Genomic DNA, 24,171 nt, shown 5'->3' on the forward strand with positions numbered 1-24,171 from the left:
TGCTAGGGAGTGACAAAGGGCTCAGAGACGCATTCTGATATAGCTTATGGAAAGCTTTCCCTCCTCTGATGAGCTATCCAGACTTATGTGCAGGACGTTCACATAAAGCTCCAAGAGGTCTCCCTCCAACATGGTTTCCTACCAGAATCATTCTGATATCAGTTAGAGTGTCATCTACGTAAAGATGAACATTGGTATCGCTGAGAAATATGCTGTTGGAAGAGATGGGTTGGGAGGGCGGACAGTTCCTTTGCTCTGAAGCAACTGAATTTTCCCAGTTACCTAAGCTCTGAGGCATAGCATCAGCTCAGCAAGATGACAACATGAGGATACCTGAATACTTTTTGCTTAAGGCAAAACAGGAAGGAGCGCATTTGATAGGGAGCCCAAGATCTTCGCAGCAGAAAGTTTGGTTTCTGTTCTTCTTTGTCCTAAGTAAATCTATTGACTGATGTAATCATTCTTCAAAGAGCAAGTGAATTGTAAATAATTTATTTGTGACTTCATGCAAGCCAGCTGTCAGAGTGCTTAGCAGATGTGGAAGATGAAGAGTTACTTGAGATGCCAGTAACACCAACTTCGCAGGAATACTGTTTCCTGATACAGTAAATGTGTTCAAATTACTGTCTTATAAAATGTAGTGGTTGAGTTTCTGTTTTATTAGTCCTCTTATAAAAGATGAGAAACTCTGACAATTTTGTACTCTGCCCACGCTCCAGAATACTTAAATACTAATCCGTCTCCATATCTGCCTTCTGTCTGGTGATGTTTAAGTTGCATTCCCCCAAGTCAGTAAAAAAGCCTTAATGCCTATAGCTCTGTTTGGGATGGATGGTAAAAAGGTCACTTTATGGTTTTATTTGTTGACCTTTTATGATCATGAATAAAAGCAAAAGGATTTCGATGGGGCTTTGTGAGTGCTAGTAAGATTTCCTACTGAAGAATAGTGATTCTTTATTTCCTGTCTCCTTAAGTGCTGTCAATAACAAAGCTTCTGTTAAACATTACCAGCACTGTAGAAAGATCTAAGTGTGGGACTCCGAACTGACAGCAGTTTTTCAACTACAAGAAATTTCATGTACTAGTTAAAATACGGGATGTACTGTGAGATAAATTCAGACATCCTGACAGTCAGCAATTCCTCTGTATTCCAGATCCAGCGACACGGATGCTGAAGTGACCATTTTGGACTTTGTTCATTCAATAAGGTTGGGGAGCATCCTGAGGCTTGTAATATGCCTCCACCCCTCACTATCCTGGATTGTGGAAAATATTGTTCAAGTAGAGCCCCAGCCCTCTGTCTTGCCAGGCAGCCTGCTCTATCAGAGAAGGAAGTCATTCTACCTCTGCGAGCAGGTGGCAGAAGAACATAATAACATCTCAGAACCTACACGTACAAATAGACCCTTGGACCAAAAAGATCTTTTTTGAATTGGGCATTCTGGATTGATGATTTCTAATCCTTTCATTTGCACCTGTTTTATTTAAAGAATGTGGTACCTGCTGAGAGTGAAGGTATGTGGATCTCATATTCTGTATCAACAACAGCTGGTACCTGCCAGATACTCTTGGTAAGTCCTAAGGGGCTGCATTAGTTCAGTGAGCTATTCTTTGGATGTGGAAGTATGCAAAATGTCCAACACCTGATGTGGTATAACCCGTACTGTTCTGGTACAAACCAATACAGCTCCTTTCTCAACTGATTTCGGAAGCTTTTAGACATTGCAGGGGACATTCAAAGGAACTGGTATCTTACGCAGAACTGCAGAGCAAATATTAACTGGGCCTGAATGTTCTTATTTTAGGATCTTGCCCTCAGTGGTTCCAGTTTCTTAATGCAATGAAGCTTGCGGCTGCAATAATTACTATCTTAGTCTAGCTCTCTTTTATGAAATGGCAAATGAGAGACAACCTTCAGAGCACCAATAAGGCTGTGTAAAGAAACTATAAAGAGAAGCTTTATGGAGGCAAAGAGGAACCATGATGAATGCTATATTTACATATATATAGAATTTAAGACTTCCCAAACCGATGCAGTTCTCAAAGACCAAGTGGCTGATCTTCTGTCACTTTTCTGGAAATAAGATGATGCATAACATAATTCTATTTCCAAGGGAAAAGCAGCAAGTGCTGCTTCTGAAGCCCTACAGCTGCATTTCCCATAATTTCTTTCGGTAATTGTTATAGAGACCGCAGGTCTACCCAGGAGTATAATGTGAAGCAAAACTAATAGCAAAGGAATCTCTAGGTCTTTCATTGCCTGTAGATACAATGAAATGGGATTATGAATTTCAGTGTTCAAGTACATTAGTCAAAATACTCAATATTCTCAGTCGTGCCAAAGAAGCAGCAGTAGCCAAGGTCAATACATGTATAAAACAGGCAATTCAGCAACTATTATTTCATTATCAAGCACTGACAAAGTCTAATGCTACTGAGTCCACCTCTAGCTAGGAATTTTTAGTACGATATCCTAACGGGACTATTTCCTGCAAAAGGGGTAGGTGCAGTTTTGGTATTCTGTTAAAATAAGGTTCTTAAGGAAATGTTCCTCAACTGTGATCTTAACGGAGGTGTTCCCACCTGAGTCTTTAAAATGGGAACATTTGTTGAAGGAAACAAGTTTCCAGCTAACACTGATCACAGAAATGCTTTCTGTAGTACTATCAGCACACGTCCAGGTGACACAGACACAGATTGGAGGCAGACCATATAGAACAAACAAGAACAGAAGATTTGAACCCACACTTCCTTTGCCTTTAAAGGTTTTCTCCACTGAAAGAGGGAACTTCCCTCAAAGCAACTAAAACTTGCAAAAGATGAGCCAAAGACAAGCGTATTAGGCACTCCATATAAATACTACTTTGATTTAGTCCTCTTAGAAAGCAAAATGGACAAGCCCTCAAAGAATATTTCCTAATCATTCCCTAATCCCCGTGAGGTTTAAATTCTTTGTTCCCCCAAGAAAGAAACCAAGGCAGGCCCACTTTCTCTTCAGTGTAACTCAGCACTGTTCCTTCTACAGTTCTGCAAGCTGTAGCACTTGCACAAGCGAGAAAGGTTCAGAGGATACTGGCCCCAGATGCATCCCATACAGCTGCAGGGTGGAAGTGGAGAACTGAGATTTGAAATCTAAGATTAGTATAGCCTGGAAGCTGTTTCCTTATTACAGTCAGCATCTAAAAGACCATCCACCAACAGCTCCATCTAATCACCTCTAACTAGGGGATACTGAAGAAGTGACAAAAGAAATCCATTTTCTTATGTCTTTAAAACCAGTAGGGGAATCTCTCGCAGTGGAAAGATCTGACAGCAGAGAAACGAATTGCTTTTGCAGTACTGCGCTCCGCTATGGAAGTTTAACCTTCCATACTGCAATGGATTTTAGGCTGCCTCTTCATACCTTTTTCAAGTTTTATCTTCTGTCTGAGACACAATGCCACAGGTTTCTATCCAATAAAAAGTGATGTAGTAAGACTGATAAAATATCTAATCCCCATCCTCATCTCAGGTTGCTATGTATTCCAAAATTTGGAGCTTCAATCAATCAAACTGAAAGTGTTCCTGCTGCTGTTGACTAGGGTTATCAGCAATGAAGATAGTTTCCTGGCATCTGTGATTTGATTCTAATTACTTGTTATCCTCTGTGTATGTTTAATAAAGAGCTGCTGGTGCTTTGTAGAAAAGGTCACAACATTCTAATAATTGCCACTTCTGCATACATGTAGCAATCCCCATATTTTTCCTTGGCTTTTCATTTGCTTGGAAATTGCTGCTTAATTGCTGCTTGTTTGCACACATCTTAACAGAGTCACTTTGTATCACTTTTACCTCTTGAGATAGCACGTGGCAAACCACTATCTTCAACCCATGAGACACATGTTATATTGATACTGAAGATAAAACTTGAGGTATTGAGAATATTTCTATAAATGCCTGGCTGGAGTATTACCTGTGCTGTGAGTGACAGAGAGGCAACGTTATAATCAGAAGGATCACAACTTCTCCTTTGCACCTTCTTGTCCCAACACTTGGCCAGCTAACACTGACATTTGGTTAGTTCTTGACAAAGAAGGCTCAACTTATGAAAGCAGTGGCTGACTCAAATTGCTGATTCCTCCTGGGAATACAGGCTTGATGATGGGGATATCAGAAAGGTCATTCTCCCTTCTGCAGAACTGTCTGTGTGTCTGCCTTAGTGAAATTAATCCAGTTGTTTCCCTTTGGGACCGATGCAGCCCACAAATGTGAGTTTAAACAGCAAGGTAGGAAAGCTTACACTGTGTGAGCACTGAATATTTCAGGACTCAGAGGCAGAAGGGAAGATGACTCCTAATTTTGTCCTAAGTAGTCCATGGCAAAACAGACTGTTTTGTTCTCTTAAATAAGAGCAGCAGCATGCAATATCTTAAGAGATGAGTAACATTCCATACTAAGAGATCTGCATCTGAAAATAACTGTGTTCTTACTAACCTGCTGTTCTCTCTAACATCATTCATTAAAAAATAAAACCTTCCCATCTCCTTGTCCCCCCTGTCAACCTCTTGTCCCCTGCCCCTTGCCACAGCCCTAAGTCCACTGATCTTCCCAGTTTGTAAGGTTGTTCTTCAGATTGCAACTTTCTACAAGCAGCTAGCCTATGCACAGGAGAAGCACCACAGTATTAACCCAGGTATGGGTAAGGGTGTCAGGGCTGCATAATCATTCTTTGCCATGGAAAATATTTTCATCAAAAACTATTACAGTGTACGAGGAATGAAGTGGAGAAACAGGTCTGGATTGAGGCCCATTTCTACATATAAAGAATCTGACATATAAACAGGTTACCGTGGAGTGACAGATTATAGTGCATGCTGTCAGCCCACGGGAAATTGCTTTTGCAAGGACCATGCATAGAAGCAGACGTGGGGCCAGAGAAACTGTGTTTTAAGCACCATGCCTGCACTTCACATATTATCTTTGCAAATCATAGAAATGGCCACTAATGCTCCACCCATATGTTAGAAATAGTCATACTTTATTTTCTTTTGCCTTTAGTTTACGATACTTATTTAGACTAAAATTGCTTTGGGTCAAGGTTTAACTTTCATTGGTACAGTGTCCAAGACAATACTTGACCAATACAAAGATACTAGACATTACTGTAATGCAAGTCATAACACTACCCCACCTTTTTTTAGATACTGACCTTCACAAGATTCTCCACTTGGTGAAAACATTCCATTGTCATGGTAGCCATCTCTACATTCGCAGTGGTACCAACCAGGCAGGTTAACGCAGTTAGCACGGCTGTCGCACTGAACAAAGCCGTCTGAGCATTCATCAATGTCTGTTTAGTAAGAACAACAAAAAAGGCAAAAATTCACACAGAGGAAATTGTTATATTCATCTCATATAAGAATAAGGTCTCTGGTATTTCTGGGTTTCACGGAAGTATTTTGATCACCGACACTTGAATTTCCAGATTTATCCAGAGAAAAAGTTTTGAATCATTTCCATAAAAGGACTTTTGCTAATGGCATTGGCCCTGCTAACAGTGGAGGTTCTGCTAATCCCAATTTCCTGTTTACATATCAGCAACTCATTTTGCCACAATACATGATAGGTAATCTGACATCTGTGTAAATTGCCACAGTTTGAAGAAAGGAACAGGATCCCAGTTCAAATAATAAGATGTTAACCCTTTGAGTAGTGCAGGCTGCCTGATAAAAGATTGTTTCCAGGGGCGTGCCAAAATATTAAAAACTCACTCCGGTCCTTGCTTATGCTCTTGGTGACACTGACTTTATGCTAGTAGGGCTTCTCTATCTCGCGGAGTTCCTGTTAACTCAACTAACATTAAGTTAATCTTAATGTCGTTTAAGATTAGCTTAATGTTAATTTCTCATTAACAGCATAACTACTGTTAACATTAGTTAGCATGTATAAGATAATAAGATAATTCTATTATCAGCATAACTAACTGCAGCCTCCTCTCTCCCCATCAAAAAGAACAGCTGGGACTCCAAACAAATGTTTAGACCCTAAAGATGAAATCCAACACAGTCTCCTCCTCCTGATAATTCCTTTGGGATGTGTGTTTCTTAAAAGAACAACTTCCACTGACTAAACTTGACAGTAACAACTTGCCAAGGAACGGATTTCTGGATGCACTTGCTAGATCCACAATCCACCAAAGCATGTCCTGCAGACGCCTGAACTCATGGAGTGGGCAAAGATGCAGAGAACTTTGTGACACGTTAATTTCCAGTGCGTTCAGTCATGCAGCAAGCTGTAATAAGGAATAGGTCCCAGGGTTAAGTGTTGTTAATAGTTAGGGAATATCAGGAGTATGGAGTCAAACAGGGATAAAGATGTGTCCTTCCTTATCAGATTCATCGCATTATCACTGTGTTTTATACCAGGGGTAGCATATCTATCTGAGCAGCAAGTTGATCAAGAGGCGCCTATGGAACTGCCACAGAGGGAGACGCAACACACGCAAACTTCCTTCATAAACAAAAAGCTCTAACCTCCTCGCCCTCTGCCATGAGTTTGAATAATGAATAAACCCTTAATGTACTGGCCATTCTGGTGAAACTAAAATAACAAATTAAGACTCAAACTCTTAAAAGTACCTCGGTGATCGGTCTGGTATCCTCCCAGATGTGGATATGAAGAAGAGGTGTGATGTGACCACTGAGAAATATGTAAAATATGTCAAAATTCTGCCCACAGTCCCTGTTCACTCCCATTTATGTCATCTGTTATTTTCATAGGAGAAAGTGAAAACTGGCTAAGAAAATCGGTTGTGAGCTGCAATAAGGTAACAAATCATATTTCTGAGAATACTAATATGTGCATAAATAAATATATATTCACTCTAGTCTCTTATGAAATCTATTCAAACACAAACTTTAAAAAAACTCAAGGCTTCCTTATCCATCAAAAACTCTTTGAAAGTAAGAAAATTATTAAGTACGTGGGAGACACCTGCATAAACTCTAAGGTATCGCTCTGTCACCCACATTTGCCTTTGAGTTGCATTTTCCTTATATTTGCCAGGGTGTAGGTGGGATGTGCTCTGGGTATTTTATTTACATGCCAAATAACATCTCTTTGAAATCTCTTTGAAATAAATGTACTACCATATCAGGAGTGTATTGGTTTTTAAAAGCTTTACAGATTCTTGATAAAATTTCATTAGAAATGTTCATTATTACATCTCAGTCTGATTTTCTATCAACAGTCTCTCTGGTCACACCTGGTGTACATTACCAGTATTTATGACGATGAAAATTACCAGTAATCCTGCAGGAATACTGCACCAAGTATATGTTTTGCTGCTTTGTGTAGCAGAAATTAAGTCATAAGTCTCTACTGGTTTAAAACAAAGAATTTTCAACTCCACTATCAATTCCAGGATAATCATCTAAGTAGTCCTGCTGCAGGACTGAGAAATGCCAAACCTTTACAACCTTCCACTGTTCAGTGTGACTCTCTCTAAATCAGTATAAACTCTGGCCTTTTTCTTGTGAGCAGCCAGGAGCCAGTGAGACCTCAGAGGTGTTTGAGAGATCAGAGGAAGATCAATGAAAATTATGTTACTGTAGTGAGAAAAGGTTGGTTTGCGGTCTGTGCCTTATCTACTGCTATTCTCTCACATACCCGCAGATTACTTAAGGAAAAGGAAAGGAAAAGAAGAAAGGACTACAATCTAGAAGTTCCCTTACCATGGGGGAATATGCCACCTGGGAGACAGCTTGCCTGGCAGAACAGAATCTAAGTGACCGTGCTAAACACTTGGGATCACCTGGTCAGTCAAGATAACTTGTTGGGCTTGGCCAAAGCTACAAGCCCTAGAGAATCAATGAAGCATGGAAATTCAGAGGCTGAAAGAGAAAAGCTGTTGTTCAGACTCAGTATGAATCTTCATATGTGTTACTTAATAACATGAATTAAGACACTGGATGCCATATATTACTTCTTTGGAAAAGTAGAATGTATTTATTGGTGATGAGGTGGAGAAAAGCGTGTTATATAGGTCAAAGTAACAGATATGAATTAAAGAAAGCCTGTGTTCCTCTCTTCAGAACAATTTATTTGTGAATCTGTAAGCCTTATAATTATAAGCACAGTATTGCAGGCACAGGCTGAGCGCATTCTGATGAATTCACCTACTGATTATTCAGGAAAAACAAGCCTTGAATGTCACGTCAGTATTGGTAAACTGACAACAAAAGCAGCTTTTCTGTATTTATTTGCAAACTAGCTGACAAACCTATATCACAAGAAATATTACTTGGGATAAAATGCTTTTACAGATGCCAATAAACAAAGAAATATATTCCTCTGGTTTTGTTACAGCTGCATGCAAAGTCAAGTAGAGTTATACAAGAAAGCCTATCATAAAAAGCGTGGACAGGAGACACTGTTGATCTTTATGAAATGTCCTATTCTTGACCAGATTGTTTGCCTGAAACCATTGCATTGGAACACCATTGCTGCACCAGTGCTGAAGAATCCGTTACTCCTTACGTGATTTTGCAGCAAACAAAAGAAGTCCAAGATAATTCTCCTCACCACTAACATTTTAGGGAAACAATGTTTTACAGCACGTGCCAGTGAGTTTCAGATGATGTTCCTTATGCACAGAATTTTGTTCTAAATCTCCCAGATAATGCTGATCATTAATTCTAGTACAGATGTGGTCTGCAATGGGACAAAATATAACTGTCACAGCTTTGTTAAACAAGAAAACGGAGCAGAATCTGTTTTACCGAACCAAAGCGCTGATTTCATGGAAAATTCTCTTGACATTTGGATAAAAGGATTTCTATTTTCATATGGGCAGAGCATGGCTCAGGAAGCTCTGCAAAAGTATCTACAACTGAAATTATCCTATTAGTATGGGAAAAGCAGCCAGAAATAATTTTTCTCTGTCCTATGGTGAAACATTCTCCGATGAATCATCTTGCAGCTGCTCAGTCAGAGGTGTGAGCTGACAAGAGAAGAAAAACTGATTGAAGTTTTGCTTGGCCAGTGGCTATGGTGTATCAGTGGGCTATATGGAACATTAACAGCACTAATGAAGTCCTGTTTGATGCTGTATTAGGAAGGCACAAAAAATGAAATATTCTTCTATAGAAGGAAGTTACTGAAAGGCTTTATATTTTCACTTATGAAAAACATTGAAATGTTTAAGTACAAGGAAAGGAGGGATGTATTTTTTTCAATAGTAGGTGACGACACTTGTAAGCAAATAGACAAAACACGTCTTAATCTGAGTATGCAATTTCTGCTCTTTAACTGGCTATTAGAAGCTGAGGCAAAGTGGGGGGAGAAGGAGAAAGAAAAGAAAAGAAAAAAAAAAAAAGGGAAAAAAGGAAAGCGTCCCCATCCAGGAATTAGAATAGGGTCTTATATGTGTTATGGTCCAGAGCAAATAGCCTAATCCTGGCCCTGTTCCAATTTATGGCAGAACTCCCATTGACTATCATCTATCATGGAAGTGGCATTTTCTCTATTTTAATCTTTCCTTTTCAAATAAACAGCACAATCGCACATACCAAATCTGCCACCCCACTGATACAAGAGGCCAGGTTCAGAACAGAAAATAATACCGAGACAGTCGCCAAAGTAACCTTCAGCCCAGCTGGATGGCAGCCACACGGCTGTATCGTAGCACTTCAGCTCTGCCTGCTCTAACTGTGCTTCCACCCTATGGCATTTGCATGGCACAAGATTTGCAATTTCGGCTCTTGAAACACTGAGGCTGGAGAGCACACACCTGTGAGACAGATGAGCCCACAAAACACCAGGAACACGAAGACTCTCTCTACCCTGTAATTCATGGATGCACATGTGGTAATACTGTACGTAACCTATGCCACAAAGCAGGATAACTGATTATTACACACTTGTGTTGCACATGATTTGGTTTTCAAATACTCGGTGTGTTTTTCTTAAACTGAAATCAGTCAGCCTGGTTATTTCCATATTTTGTTACCCATTTTTCAACTGGAAAACCTTCTTTTTTTCTTTCTTGCTAACTGAAGCCCCACTCTAATGAAATAGACAGAGTCACAGGCATTTTGAAAGTAAGTACTTTATACACCTAGCTCCCCTTGACATGAAAAAAACTTGCTCTTCCAAATCACCTTCTTTATACTTCAGAATCACTCATTTCCTGAACTGTGGTAACAGTTTCAGCTATTACACCCCTTGCTCTTGGGGAGACTGAGAAAATTCTGCTCCCTGAAGAGTAAAATAAGATCATTAGCAAATTATCCACTGGTACACTACGAAAAAAGGAAAGCTAGCTGTCTGATGAATATTATTAGAGAATTTCTGTATAATAAGAGCTTTTGAAGACCGAAAGTGGTATAAAATTGCCAATTTGAAAGACAGCAGTGCTCTTTCATCCAGCAATAGGACCAAGCTCTCTAATGTGGTCAAGCTGCACTCAATAAAGAACCATGGCATGGGGGAAAAGTTGGGGGGGTTTATACCATTTTGTATTACTCACTTCAAGACTGAAATATTAATCATCAAATCCTCCTCTCAGAAAAGACTGTATGCCACCATCAAGCACAAAGTTGCAGATGCACAGAGCACAACTTAGTCCAAAAAGCCTTTCTTTCATAAACTGCTTTATCCAGGTCAATACAAACCAAAGCCCCAGTAGCTCTCTCCCGTCAAGAAGGCAACACAACAGATTGGCAGCTGTGAATACTTAGATTTTTGCTATTTCCATCCTGGAAGTTTTTCTGGGACAGTGTACTACATGGCACTTAGCTAAGAATGCCAATTAATAGAGACTCCCAATTGCAATAATCTGACGCAGTGCTAATTGGCTTATTATCACTGGATATATTTATTAAGATTAATGACCAGCCAGCAACTTCCATAATGTTCAGCCACTACTGACTTAGGCTAAATTTGAGATCTCATTTCAAAGGCAACAACCTTTCCAGCCTAATGCTAACCTCCAGAGCCGTACACATCCCAGCCCCATATATGTTACAAATAAAGTGCAAACACCAGAAGAAAAAATTATTTCAGAAACAGATCACTGAAGAAGTAGTTCAGGGGACTATGAAGCTGTTTGAAAAGAAAAATCTTCAATGTTTCTTTTCATGGATACATCTGGAACAGTCAGAGTCTGGCATGTCTTTGCGTATGTCAATACATTTTCAAGGATGTTGTGCCTGGCTTGGATATAAAAGACCATGTCCAACTATTCAGTCTTAGGTTCAGGTAACAAAATGTCCAGTAGTATTAAGATGATGTCTGGGTTATCTGAATTTAGTAAATACATATGCAAGAGGGGAAAAGCCTTATTCAGTAGGACAAAATGAAAGTTCACTGTACTGCATAACGTATCTGCTGTCAAAACTCAATTTTGTGGAGTAGCTTCGAAAAGGGTTCATTATCTCTGCTGCAAGTTCTAGAGTCCCATCTCTCACATTTAAGAAGAGAAGAGTGTTTGTGTTGGTTTTCATGTGACAGCAGATTTCTAATATGATGATACTTGAGAAGACTCTGCTGTTCAATCAGACCTTTCATTTGAGATCTTATTCAAAAAACAGGTCCCACTGGAGAAATATGAGAGCCTGAAACTAGTTCAATATACTGGAGCTATCCTGTCATTAAAACAAAATATCAGCTTTTGGGATTTCCACCCCACTACATTCCCATATACCATATGCATACAAATATCATATAGATTAATAAAAAAACCCCAAGAATAGAGAAGCTTGATGCTGAAATAAACCAAGAAGATATCAGTTATGCCAGAAAACCAAAGTTGTTTGGAATGTCTTTTAAATCTGTTTTGTAAAGTCTGACCAGCTCCTTTTTTTCTAACACTGCTGCTGATTCCAAAAGGAACTTTCTTCCTTGGTCAATAAAAGTCTTAGGGTCTGATTTTGTTTACAATCTCACTCTGAATTTCTTCAGCTTCCAGTAGCTGAAGATGTCATATTGCGAGTACCAGGACATGCTTTTCAGTGGATGGGTTCTTATATCAAAGTCCCACTAAATCATAGAATATTCTTGATTTTAACTGCATTTGCATCCCAACATTTCATTCAGTTACAAGTTTAAATCATGAAGGGCCAGATTACAGCTGGCCTGCGGGGCACAGCAAAGAGGAGTCACCCACAATTTTATCTAGCATAACATAGTTCCATGAGCAAAAGGATTTTCACTAACAGCTTTAGAAACATCAGTTATCTCAGACACAGCCTTCAGAGAAGAGTGGAGACCATGGCCTTTCCTTTCCCTGCTCCCCTGGATAGTGAATTAGGCCTGTGTTGGAAAAAATGCATTTTGAACGCCTTTGGAGTTGCTCCTTCTATCTCTACACCTCCCAGATCTAGTGGAAATTCTGGCTGAATCACCTTAAAACCGTAATCTGGCTCAAAAGGAAGGAAACTAGCTGAGGCTATAATTGTCATGTTAAAAATTGCTTCAACAGGTTGCGTCAGTGTTGCAGACATGTTCTTCACTAAAAATTTCAAACTGTCAGGTTGCATGAAAAAATAACTATTGTTAAAACAGGTCTTTTTTTTTTTTCTTTTTAATGCTAGCAAGAGCATGATTGCATTTTTTTAAAGTACCCTGTCCATGGAAAACTAATTTAGTTCCATTAATGAAAAGGAAGCAAAATGTGATTGAGGATGTAATATGGAATTATAGTTCATTAATTCTTCAAGTATGTAATTTTCCAGACTCCTGATCCCCCATTGATTTCTGCACACTCCCATAGGTCCTGCTAAATGCCAGCAAAAAGAAATTCAATCGTGTTGTTATTTCATGTGTGGCAGTGGCGGCGCTCCAAAATTAGATAGAAACACTATGAAGGGGAATTTTCCACTGACTGCTTCACCATGCAGCCCTGTTAACAATTCTTTGTTGTCAAAAATTGATCAATCAGAGACCCCACTGATAACTGAAACTAAGACAGTCTCATTACACACCCAATATCATCAAAGGATGTGATATTTGTAACAACTGAAGATGATAATTTATAATTAGGTGTTCCTAATTAGCCATGATGAACTAGGTGCATCCATGAATCGTGTAAAAGAAAAGAATATCTTTTTCAACAAGATTCTGTAAAACTGATTGTGACAATCCCCATTAGAAAGACTAATAGAGAGGTATTGGGCCTCTATTTCTAGTTGTTGACAAAGATGTGGTTTTGCTTTCACTTCGTCCATTATTCTCAGTACAGCACCTCATCTTAACTGTAACACATGCTTCTGTTTCCTCATTAGCCCTCTCTTGAAAAAGAAAGGTGATTATTTTCTTCAAGATAGCAAAAGCACTTTTATACCTTGAAATACACTGACAAACCCATTTTAGACACCAACTAGTGTTTAAAAGTTACGTAGCTCCATTTGCACGTTAGAAGTAGGACTAACACCCTGGTGCTATCACTAAATGTGTCAGTTGTTGGGTAACAGTAGACAGCTCCTAGGCAAAAGATAATTAATTTGTCTGAAAACAGAGGAGCTAGTTTGGCCAGCTGTCATCTCTTCTCTAACAGGTGGGAAGGAAGCTTTACTTGCAAAGTATACTGACGAAAGGTCTTGAGTTTGCTCCAGTGGGGAGTCAAGTCAGTTATAACCATGAGTTACTGCTTTTACATATTTGAAGCAAGGATGCAACCAGCACATTCTCAGCTCAGTTTGGGTTAATCTTTGCAAAGAGTTGTTTCAGATCAGCTCTGGTATGAATTACAGTAAATTTCCAATGATTCAGTTCAGAGGGTATTTAAGGAGAAGAGAAGAACCCACAAGGCAACTCAAACAAAGTTTCAGCTAGGAATTGATTTGACACCCTGATTTGAACTCGGTCTTCTGCTATAGTCTTATATTCTTTGGTCAGGGTACCACACATATTATACATGTGCTTAAGTTTAAAAGATTCTTGCCTACGTTTTCTTACCAGTGACTTGTTACCATGACTCTCCATCCACACACCAGTGACCATTAATTCACGTTGCTGCTCCTGAAGTGTAAAATCATGTAGAGATTGTACAAAATTGCTGAAGCACAGTAAAGGAACAAACTGCACTATTCCTTTGTTTGGGCTATAAACATATCATTGGCATATATCTACAGAAGCTGCAGACTCCCTCATGTTGACAGCAAGAGGAAGGACTCCACAGGGATATGGGGCAATGATTTGCAGTGTTATAGATTTTAATTTCACTAATAGTTGAACGGCTCGTAATTCATAAAAGAGAGAGCTTACAGTGAGTGATGAAGGTCATCCCTATCTCCCTTATATAACAGAAGGAAATTCTATTATAATGCTGCCCAGCTGCACTATTCACGTTCTATTTATAGCCCACTGTATTTTATGAACCTAACTGAAATTTTAATTTTCATGTTTAGTAAAGGAGGTTATTTCCCATAGCAAATAATAGCTAAATAGTGGATGCATTTTGATGTTTTTAATAACTAACAAATAATCCCATCTTCTCAAAGCTCTTTTGTAGCACTCTCCTTCCCTGCTTTCTCTCTCTTTTTTTTTTTTTTTTAAAAGCTGCTACATATAGGATTGTAGTGTTGCAACAAGCTAAAGAAAATATTGAGAGAAAAAGATAAGTACTAGTATTTGGCTCTTCAGCAGAGAAAAATATCTTGTGTTATTTAAAACTGACAAGGACTCTGAGGGAGGAAAGAAACAACACGCACCCACAAAACTGTGTCAGGCAAGGAAAAAGAAGGGAGAAAAAGACACAGAAGATGAAGGAGTAAAGCATTTTAAGCTACAAAACAGAAAGGATGAGGTAAGTAGGGTTCATGCCTAAATCCAGAATGCTCACCAAACTCAATATAGGCATTTTTTGCTTAATTTATGTAAAATATTTACTTTTACAAGTGAATAAATATAAGTAAAAATGTAAAGCAAAGTAAAACTTTCCAAGCTTCTGAAGTCACCAGTCCTTGTCTCACTGCTTATTTTTGACTTTTTCATATCTCAGAAAAATTCAGGTGATAACAGGGATTATGGTGACCTCCCTTCCAGACACTGCCGCCAAGCAAAAAGCATCTCATCTGCAGAATGCCAGCTTTCCTCTTGGCTTGCTGCAGATCTCATTTGCTTACTCTCATAGACAACTTTTAAACCTTTTTCTGCAATTTAATGAGCTAACAATTTTAGAATATGTCATTTTTGAAAGGAAAAGTGTTTTCTTAGGTTTTATGAACTGGCTGCGCTTCCCAATAGGAAAAAAACTATGATATAAACCCCACCATGTCTTCTCTCAGATATTGATGTATTTAAACAGAGGAAGAAGGGGAGCAGAAATTAGATGACCAATATCTTATCTGGACTTTTGCCGCTGCCACCTTGTGCAAACCTTGTCGCCTACTCAGCTTTCCCCATGCGTCTTGATTTCCACATCTATAAAATGGGGAGAAAGTGCTTCTACCAGCTCTCTTTTTTTGTACATAAAGAACCTTGGGTGACGAATTTTAAGTAACAGCACTGATTCGGTAAGTATCATGTGTGATGATGCCAAGGCATGGTTTGGGGAACAGTAACACACCGAGCAACAGGAACTACAGAAGAGGCCAACATGTTCTGGGGAGAGGTGAGAGGAAAATCATTGAGCTGTAGAGATGAAAGCTGCACCCCTGCCTTTACTCCCCTGCCTGCTTTATTTGGTAGCACAGACAGATCAGAGAGGTCACAAGGACAGTCACCAATAGTAATTTAAGTCTTGCATTATTTGTCTCAAACAGATCTCACAACATAGACCACATGTGGTGTTTTTTGTAATAATACAAGTCTCCTGTACAGTTCTGCTGCACTCCAAGGATCTTTAGTTTTTATGGATATTTGAAAGAGTGGTTGAATATAGCACCAGCACATGTGATTAATTTCATATTAGTCTATGTGTTCAGGGGAAATATTTGGAGAAAGGGAGGAGCAGTAAGATATTTTGCACACCAGCAGGTTGAATTTCAGAATCTCACTTACAAAGAGCTTATCTATATCATACATGCCATGTTTGCAACTCATCTGCTGGCTGCATATGTGTATTTTTCTGTAGCCTGAATTAGCACTTGGGGCATTGTTAAAATGGAGCATTCCTTGCAGGAAGGGCTTGTTCTCCAGGGGTTAGCTGAGCACCTCTCTAACTACACTTTCTGAGGCTGCCAATCATGTTTTCTTTTTCAGATTCAAACCTCCTTGTAATAGTAAATATGAAGACTTGGCTTTTACCAGCACATAGGTAGTTGAGATCTGATGGAATTATTAATTATAACAATTCAAATGACAGTCATTAATTCTTTGCTAGATTTTTATCAGAATTGTGGAATATGCAGTATTATTTCACTTCTCAGCCACAGTCCTTTCTGAGTCTAAAGTTACACTTAGGCTGCAAACATCACATGCTAAAGATTCATAAGCTTATTTATGACTAAAAACCTTCAAATCTGGTAATTTTTTTCCTCAGGGGGAAAAAACCCAACTTCATACAGAGGCTCTTGGAGAAGAGTTTCTGCAGAAACTCTGTGCTAGAGTTTCTTGTTCTTGCTGAAAGGATCTTCCAAATTCTTATGGGCTGAGGGAGGAAAAAGAAACTTTAGCCACTTTACGCCCTTTATACAAATGAATGGAGAAATCTCAGACAAGTCAAAGGGGACAGAGGTGGGATGGCAGCCCGGCCAACTTGATTTGTAAATTAATTCCTACCAGATTATTGTTCAGACTCCATGTAGGGTTTGTAGTTTACTGCTTTCCCAACTGATTAAGATCCCTATCAAATCTGGGCTGTTCCTCCCGCAGAATAGAATACTTTGTGAGGTTTTATCTTGCATCTGGATTAATTCTCCCCCTTCCTTCAACATTCCCCTCTTCATTTGAACATATTTGTTTTAGAGGGAATGAGGGACATGCCCTTTGCCACCACAATCCCTGGGAGCAAAGCTGCTACTGCATCATGCATTCCACACACTGCTCTCTCCCTGCCACTGTGCGACATTGACATTAAAGAAGATGTCAGTTAAAAGAGAGGTACAGTAAGGAGAGAGTTAAAACCTTTGCCTCTACTTAGAGCCTGCCAGTGTTAGCTCTTGCTCTTATGAACATAAGCAGACAGACAACTGAAGCCCAATTTAAAGAGTGAAGATTGCAGTGTTTGCCTCTTTAGTGCTCAGCATTCCTTAATATGTAATATATCAAATGCTTTGCAGTGACTTTAGACTTATGAAAGTCAACATATTTTTCATTAACTCATTTAAATAGCTTAGAAAAATGCATCATGCTTGGGATCCTTACAGGGGTAAAGCCTCTTTTGAAATCAACCCTATCTTGACTTTTTTCAAACCACAGTACACCTATTACTTGTAAAGGTACAAACATTACTAGCAACTTGTTTTGTTTTTACACATGTTGGACTGGGAAGCTCTTCATCTAGAATACTAATTAGTTGTGGGGGAGGCGGATGATTTATGAATGAAGCTATGAATGCATTGCATGTTATAGGTCCTTCAGCTAGACTCTTAACTTAATAGGATTCCTGCTCACCCAAGACCTGATTTCAGAAATACATTAAAGAGTGAGCATTACAACAGCATGCTTCACAGTCCTTGTTTTCCTTAGAACTGGCCAGAGTACCAAAATGGTCTTGAGCATCAATGGCAAAGCATCTGCACAAATGGACATTTTAGAGTGACTCATTACAACTTGTTATTATTGTTCCTTAATAGAAATAAACAAGAGAGCCTGGATCATATGCAAAGGCAGCTCATTAAAAGCACATAGCCCTGTATGCCAAGACAACTGTATCAATTTATATCAGTTGAATACAAGGTTTTGGTGTGATAAAAGCACGAGAAGGAGATCAGTTAGGAGAAGAGTTATTTTTATCAGGTTTGCCTAGAAATTAATCAGATGAGGAGTACAGCAAAAAATAAACACAAAATAGTCACTAATATTGAATTACTGGAAGATGGTTCAAAAATGTAATACTCTATACTTTTAATACAATACTTTTGGCTGACTACAGAAGACTGTAACTAAGGAAGACAAAATATTTCATCAGTAGAACTCCATAGGACTTTCAGTACAGCTTTTCAGTAATACCCATACAGCTTCAAGCTGTGAAGTACAGAAAAAATCTCCCCCCACCCTGCCCTGCTCAGCCTTGGGGAGCTGAAAATGCACAAATACCAAGGCCATAATTTGCTTTCTTTCTTTTCCTCCTATGTTTCACCAGATGTATCATATGAACAAAGCTCCTGACCAGAACAGAAGCTGTGAAGGTGATGGTTCCTAACCTCATGATTTTATGTAAAGCATATCACAGGAGTCTAAGAATAAAAATATATGATTCCAAAGTTATTTTGCATCCTCTGATTTAGAGCAGCCAAACAAGATTTTTCAGAGACTCTCTAGAATTTCAGATTTGACAGTATAAATTAGGCCTGTCTTCCTGGAACAGTCACCCTCCATTACTGAGAATATTTCTCCCTATTAATCACCAGTCAGAAGCAGAAACAATATGTTGTGCCTTAAGCAGTACATCAGAAAACTATATTAACCAAACAAAACAATGCAGAAGCATGTAAGCAATGTGGAGGTCCAAATTCCTAGAATTACTGTTCTCAAAAACTATTTAATTGAAATCGAGGCAAGCCAAAAAAAGTAAAAAAATGGATACACTTTGCAAGTACTGAAGGGACTTGGGGACACCACCAAGGTAATGGATTAGATGGTTCACTGGGGCACAGTTCAGCATTTGAATCACTGCTTTTAGGCACTATTCGCCTAGAGTAGCTCAGAAGGTAAAATTTAATAGCTTTCACCCTCAGCAACAGGAAAATCACATTAAGTTGACCATGCAAATTACTGTGTCGATTTTAGCCTACTCCTTACTAGTGCTTGTTCAAATCTCAAAAGTCACCTTATTTTTTGACATTAAAAAATTTTGCATCCACGAGAAGAGCAGAAGTGTTCTCAGTCAGATGACTGATATACTGGTATGGCTTTGTAAGGAAATATAGTCGTTTCCTGCTAACTACTCCTCAAGTTACCAAAAAAATTCTACATGAAGATGCTTGTTGCACATTGCATAACTGTAGTTCCGTAGGACTGCAAAACACAAATTATGTATTTCAAAATTCATTATTAGGATTCTGTATCAATATATCAAAAAATTATCAGTGACATATCAGTCTTTTAAAGTAGAATTAGCTGTTATGTTTAAAGAAGACAGAAGTTGATGTTATAGGATGCTTCCCATAATTTCTCCATCATTTTACTATCTGCTTTTTCTAAAGTAAGAAAGCACTTAAAATGGAATAATAAAAATAAATTGTAATGAAAAACAACAAAGAGAGAGAGAAACAAAACCCAGGAAAAACAAGGGATGCAACTGCTCACCACCTGCCGACCAACACCCAGCCAGTCCCCGAGCAACAATGGCTGTCCCCCTGCCAACTCCCCACAGTTTATATACTGAGCATGACGTCATATGGTATGGCATATCCCTTTGGCCACTTTGGGTCAGCTGTCCTGGCTGTGCCCCCTCCCCGCCCGGCTTCTTGTGCACCTTCTCACTGGCAGAGCATGGGAAGCTGAAAAGTCCTTGACTTAGTGTAAGCACTACTTAGCAACAACTAAAACATCAGTGCGTTATCAACATTATTCTCGTGCTAAATCCAAACCACAGCCCTACACCAGCTACTAGGAAGAAAATTAACTCCATCCCAGTTGAAACCAGGACAATAGCAAAGATACAAGTTATAAAGGAAGATGTTTCAACATCCTCAGCAAAATCATTATTTTTAGCAGCTGGGTCCTGTCTTTTTCTGCTGAAATGGAAACTACAGAAAATATTAATCAAATGCAGGTGCATGCAGAAATTCAGATGTGTTTTCATTTCAGAGATTCAGCTCCTTTGAATAGAAAGTACAGTTAGATATTTACTGATACAAGTTTAAGTTAAACCAGTTTAAATGGGATACTGAGAACTGTATGTCTCCATCTACAGTTGAGCTATGGCTGGAAAGGCCAAACTTCCCAGCCCAACATGCTACATACCAAAATTTCCAGAGGGCAGGAAGCCAGACTTGCCAAGGAAATGGGGAGCACTTGGAATGACCCCAAGAGGAGAAATGGCAGTGACACCCTAGGACTAGGGTGCGGGTGCAGCTAAGTCCAGCGATGAGCCGGGCATATCAGCTCCAGCATCTCTCCTTGCTCACCTCCTCCCCCAGCCACAGGGTTACACAGGGACCTGACACCACAGCCTCTTGCAAGCCACAATGTAGCTTCTCCGAGTTTTGTCCTGGGTGGTTTTTGATTTATTTTTTTTTTTGCTTGCACCAAGGGAAAGATTTTTAATAGCCTATGAACTTTGAAAATTACTGAAGTGGAAATGCCAGGCTTGAGTGACTCCAAAAGGCCTGACTTTCAGAATATGATGAATTCCTACTGTACCCTGGGATCTATTAAGATGTTTTACACTGCAAATCATACTCATGTACTATTTGTTTTTAAAAATTTTATCCAGGCTTTACAGATTAACTTAACATTTTCCTATATCTGTGAATTGAAGTCAGCCCTTTAATGTAATTAAAACATTTCTTGCTGAAAGAATCCTCTAACTTCTAAGTCTCAAACTTGGGAGCCTCCCCAAAAACAGGAGCCTGAATTCCCAGGGCCCTGGGGTCCAAGCAAGCCAGGTGGGCTATGGAAACTAATGAACTATTGGAGGCATCCCTTCGTCCTAAAGCTATTGCTCTGGACAGTCCATGCCTGTGCTGCCTTCATATTCGCTCCACCACTTTCCTCTCGCTCCGTTCTTTTGTTTCCTCCTTCATTAAAAAGCCCAGCAACCCCTTAAGGATTTCAGAGAATAAAATTATTAACCCTAATATGCTTTCTGCTCAAGGAATTTGTATGTCATACTCATTTTTTCCAGCATGGAACCAGCTTCCCCTGGTTTGACTAGGAACTGTTGAAGGGTCCTCTTATTGCTCTAGGTTTGTGCAGGACCTTGCATACTTGTACCACAAATTTGAGCCTTTTCATATTATTGTTGTAAATCCCAATCCGACATTTAAATCTTCATTGTAAAAATACAACTGAGCAAATGGCAGATTCCTGAGTTGTTGCAAAAGTTTTCACTGTGATAATTTCATAGCTTACAGAGTTTTCATTAGACTCGGGCCAAGAATTTTTAAGAGTTCTGCCAAAACTAATTCCAGTTCTTGCAGATTTGGTTCAATGCTCTATGGGCTTCAAATGCCATCTCTGCCAGTTTTAGCTACCTGGCCACAAGCTGATTGTGGTTGTTTTAGCTGAACACCAGGGATCAAGGGCTTAAATACAAGCAGTTCTCTTGTGATACTAAAAGTACTAAAATACGTAATTTTTGCAAAATCAGCAAAGTTAACGAGCTTTCTGGTTACTTAGACAACGCATTCTATTCCAATACCAGTAGATTTATTTAACTAATAACTGGGGTATCAGAATTAAAAGACTTTCACAAGCTTCCTTTGGAACAGGAATAATAAGTCTTCAATAATCTGAAGCCTGCTATTATTATGGCCGGTGCACATGAACAAATTAATTTGGATTTGCCGAAAACAGCAACAGTCACACATGTTAATAATTCAGCTTATACAGAAAGTGGCACAGAAGTCTAAAGAGATCTGGACTATAACAATTATTTACCCAAATCACTTCTCTGAGTTGTATTTCTGTATTTTGAACTACAAAGGTTAAGCACGAAGTTGCAAAAATTTGTTTTGGTGACATCAAAAATTTTTTCTTTCTCTATGAAGTACTCGCAACACTTACGTTATTTTTGTTTGAGGTTTCCATACTTGGAAAAAAAAATACAGAGAAGAGCCAAATAATATATTTTCCTTGGGTTTGGCTATTTCCGATAAGTGATCGGATCAGAGAGGGTGGTGATCTTACATACCTGATGCTCACCATTTTTTTCATAACTTCAGTTACATCTTTAATTAAGCCAACTGTTAGTAATAATGTACGGCTGCATGAATGTAGAAGCTCTAAGTTAAACTTTTTCTCAACATTTCCTTTCAAAGGTTTATTTTCAGCAGTTTGCCATGGATTGTTTAATAACAGGTGGACATGAGTCCTGTGATATCCAAGGAAAGGTCATTATCAGGAAATGCAAGTTACAGCCAATCACCCATAAAAAAGCCATACACTTCCAGCCAACCTGTTAACAAAAACTACCTCAAAACACCACTAGTAGAGAAACTTTGCTATTTGATCTCATGCATAATTAAAAGTGGTCCAGGAGAATACTCAAAGCACAACACAAGTGTGGGAACTCAGAAAAAAAAAAGCTGACAAGCAGCAAAAATGCAGTAATCTTGTATACATGCACTAGCAGATATGCATATATAGGAGGAGAACGAATCCACTCTTAAAGCACTGTCATCAAATTAAAGGGGTGTTACAGTAACATCAAGCAGATCTAACAAAGTCATCCTGTGGTGGATTCTAAAATAAAACACTTTTCAAAAACAACTTAAGATCGCATTTAATAATGCCCATTGAAGAACTCATAATTATGCAGTCAAACAAGAAAGCATTAAGTCAGGTATTTTGAAAAGGCACAAATATTTTTAGATTCCCTTGGCAGTCTCAGCTCTCTACGCTGCAGAAGGCTGCTCTACTGGCTTAACTACTACTGTGCCTTGTAAGACTTGAAAATCTTTCAACACATGTACCCCACCTCCTTGAGCCAACAAATGCCACCCCAACATTAACCATGTCCCAACCCACATCCTTTGGGAAGAGAAACGGGAGTTCTCGCATGTCTCATCTTTATGTTCTATTACCAATTAAAAAGAAGTGGTGGGGGTTGAAATATCTGCACATGATTCTTATATGCTTCCTCATTCCACTGATCTTTTCCACAGGGCACAGGCCATGATTCATCTAAAAGGCTTCTGACAGATCATTCTAAGGCATTGCAATAGCTCTGTTAGCTGCAAGGCTCTCCACAGTGAATACCTCTTCTTATGGGAATACCTGACTAGAAGTATTAGTTGATTCTCCTTATGTTTCCAAGAGAGACAGGGCTCCCACTGACAAACCAGAAGCACCCATTTGGAAGCAAAAAATTTTACGAATCCCACTACAGCACTTAATTACACAGCGCTTCACTTCTCTTTGCAAAAGCTGCACCGCATTTAGGAATCCAACACAGCCTTTCCATGGCAGCCAGCAGGTGAAAAGAGTTATAGCTGTGCCTGTAACCACAAGTAAGCTTCTGGTGCTAATCCACCAGAACTAGGAAAGCCACTCTGAGTTCTGGCTGAATGGTTTTGCCCTGAAACCATGTTTCAATCTTAGGATAATTTTATCAGAAGACTTCTGACCTCTTCCATCAGAAGCAGGCTGTCTGCTTCCTTCTCAGCGGTGCCCTATCGGTCACTGCCTCTGCTCCTCCCTGCCCCTTTGGAAGGCTTGGAGGAGCTGTTAGTCTCATCAGGAGGAAGAGTACATCTCCCCAGCCAACACAGGCACTAAGGAAACAGCAGACAGCCTCATCAAAAGTTTAGGGGTGTGCTCTGGACACCAACAATCCCAGCTATTTCAGCTCCGGTTTATGCTTGTTCTTGACCAATGGCCTGTTCTACATAAGCCTGGCTCCATAGGAGGGACCTAACATGGACAGGATCATCCCTTTCAGGCTCTGGGAGGAATACAGAGACACTGATCAAGTGTGCAGAGATGGGGTTTGGAAAGAACATGGAAAACGGTGCGGTACTAAATGCCTTCTTCACCATGTTCTTTACTAGTAAGATTTGCCTTCAGGAGTCACAGGTTGCCAAGACCAGTGGGAAAGTCTGGGGCAAGAAAAATTTACCATTGGTTGAGGATGATCAATATCTAAATACATTGGAAAAAACACAGGTGGATCCCACCTGATGGGATGCACCCAGGACTACTGAGGCATCTGGCTGATGTCATTGCAAGGCCAATCTCAATTATCTTTGAAAGGCCATGGTGACTGAGAAGCTCCTGAGAACTGGAAGAAAGCAAATGTCCCCCCTGTCTTTGAGAAGGGCAGGGATCCAGGGAACTACAGATCAGTCAGCCTCACTTCCATTCCTGGGAAGCTGATGGTATCCTCCTGAATACCACTGCAAACATATTAAGGACAAGAAG

General features: G+C 39.4%; 1 protein-coding gene across 2 annotated transcripts in view; it reads right to left on the reverse strand.

The window, feature by feature from the left end:
* The window catches only part of NELL2 (neural EGFL like 2), a 152,211-nt gene that overhangs the window by 11,775 nt on the left and 116,265 nt on the right, over positions 1-24,171 (reverse strand). The window contains exon 17 of one of the 2 annotated variants that reach the window (XM_064448205.1): positions 5,189-5,329. The exons of the other annotated variant lie outside the window; for it this stretch is intronic. Within the exon in view, the coding sequence (XP_064304275.1) occupies positions 5,189-5,329 (141 nt within the window). The remainder of the gene's footprint in view (positions 1-5,188; positions 5,330-24,171) is intronic. 2 annotated transcript variants of the gene reach the window in all.

Source organism: Phalacrocorax carbo, chromosome 1 (assembly GCF_963921805.1).
Source record: "Phalacrocorax carbo chromosome 1, bPhaCar2.1, whole genome shotgun sequence".
NCBI lineage: Eukaryota > Metazoa > Chordata > Aves > Suliformes > Phalacrocoracidae > Phalacrocorax > Phalacrocorax carbo.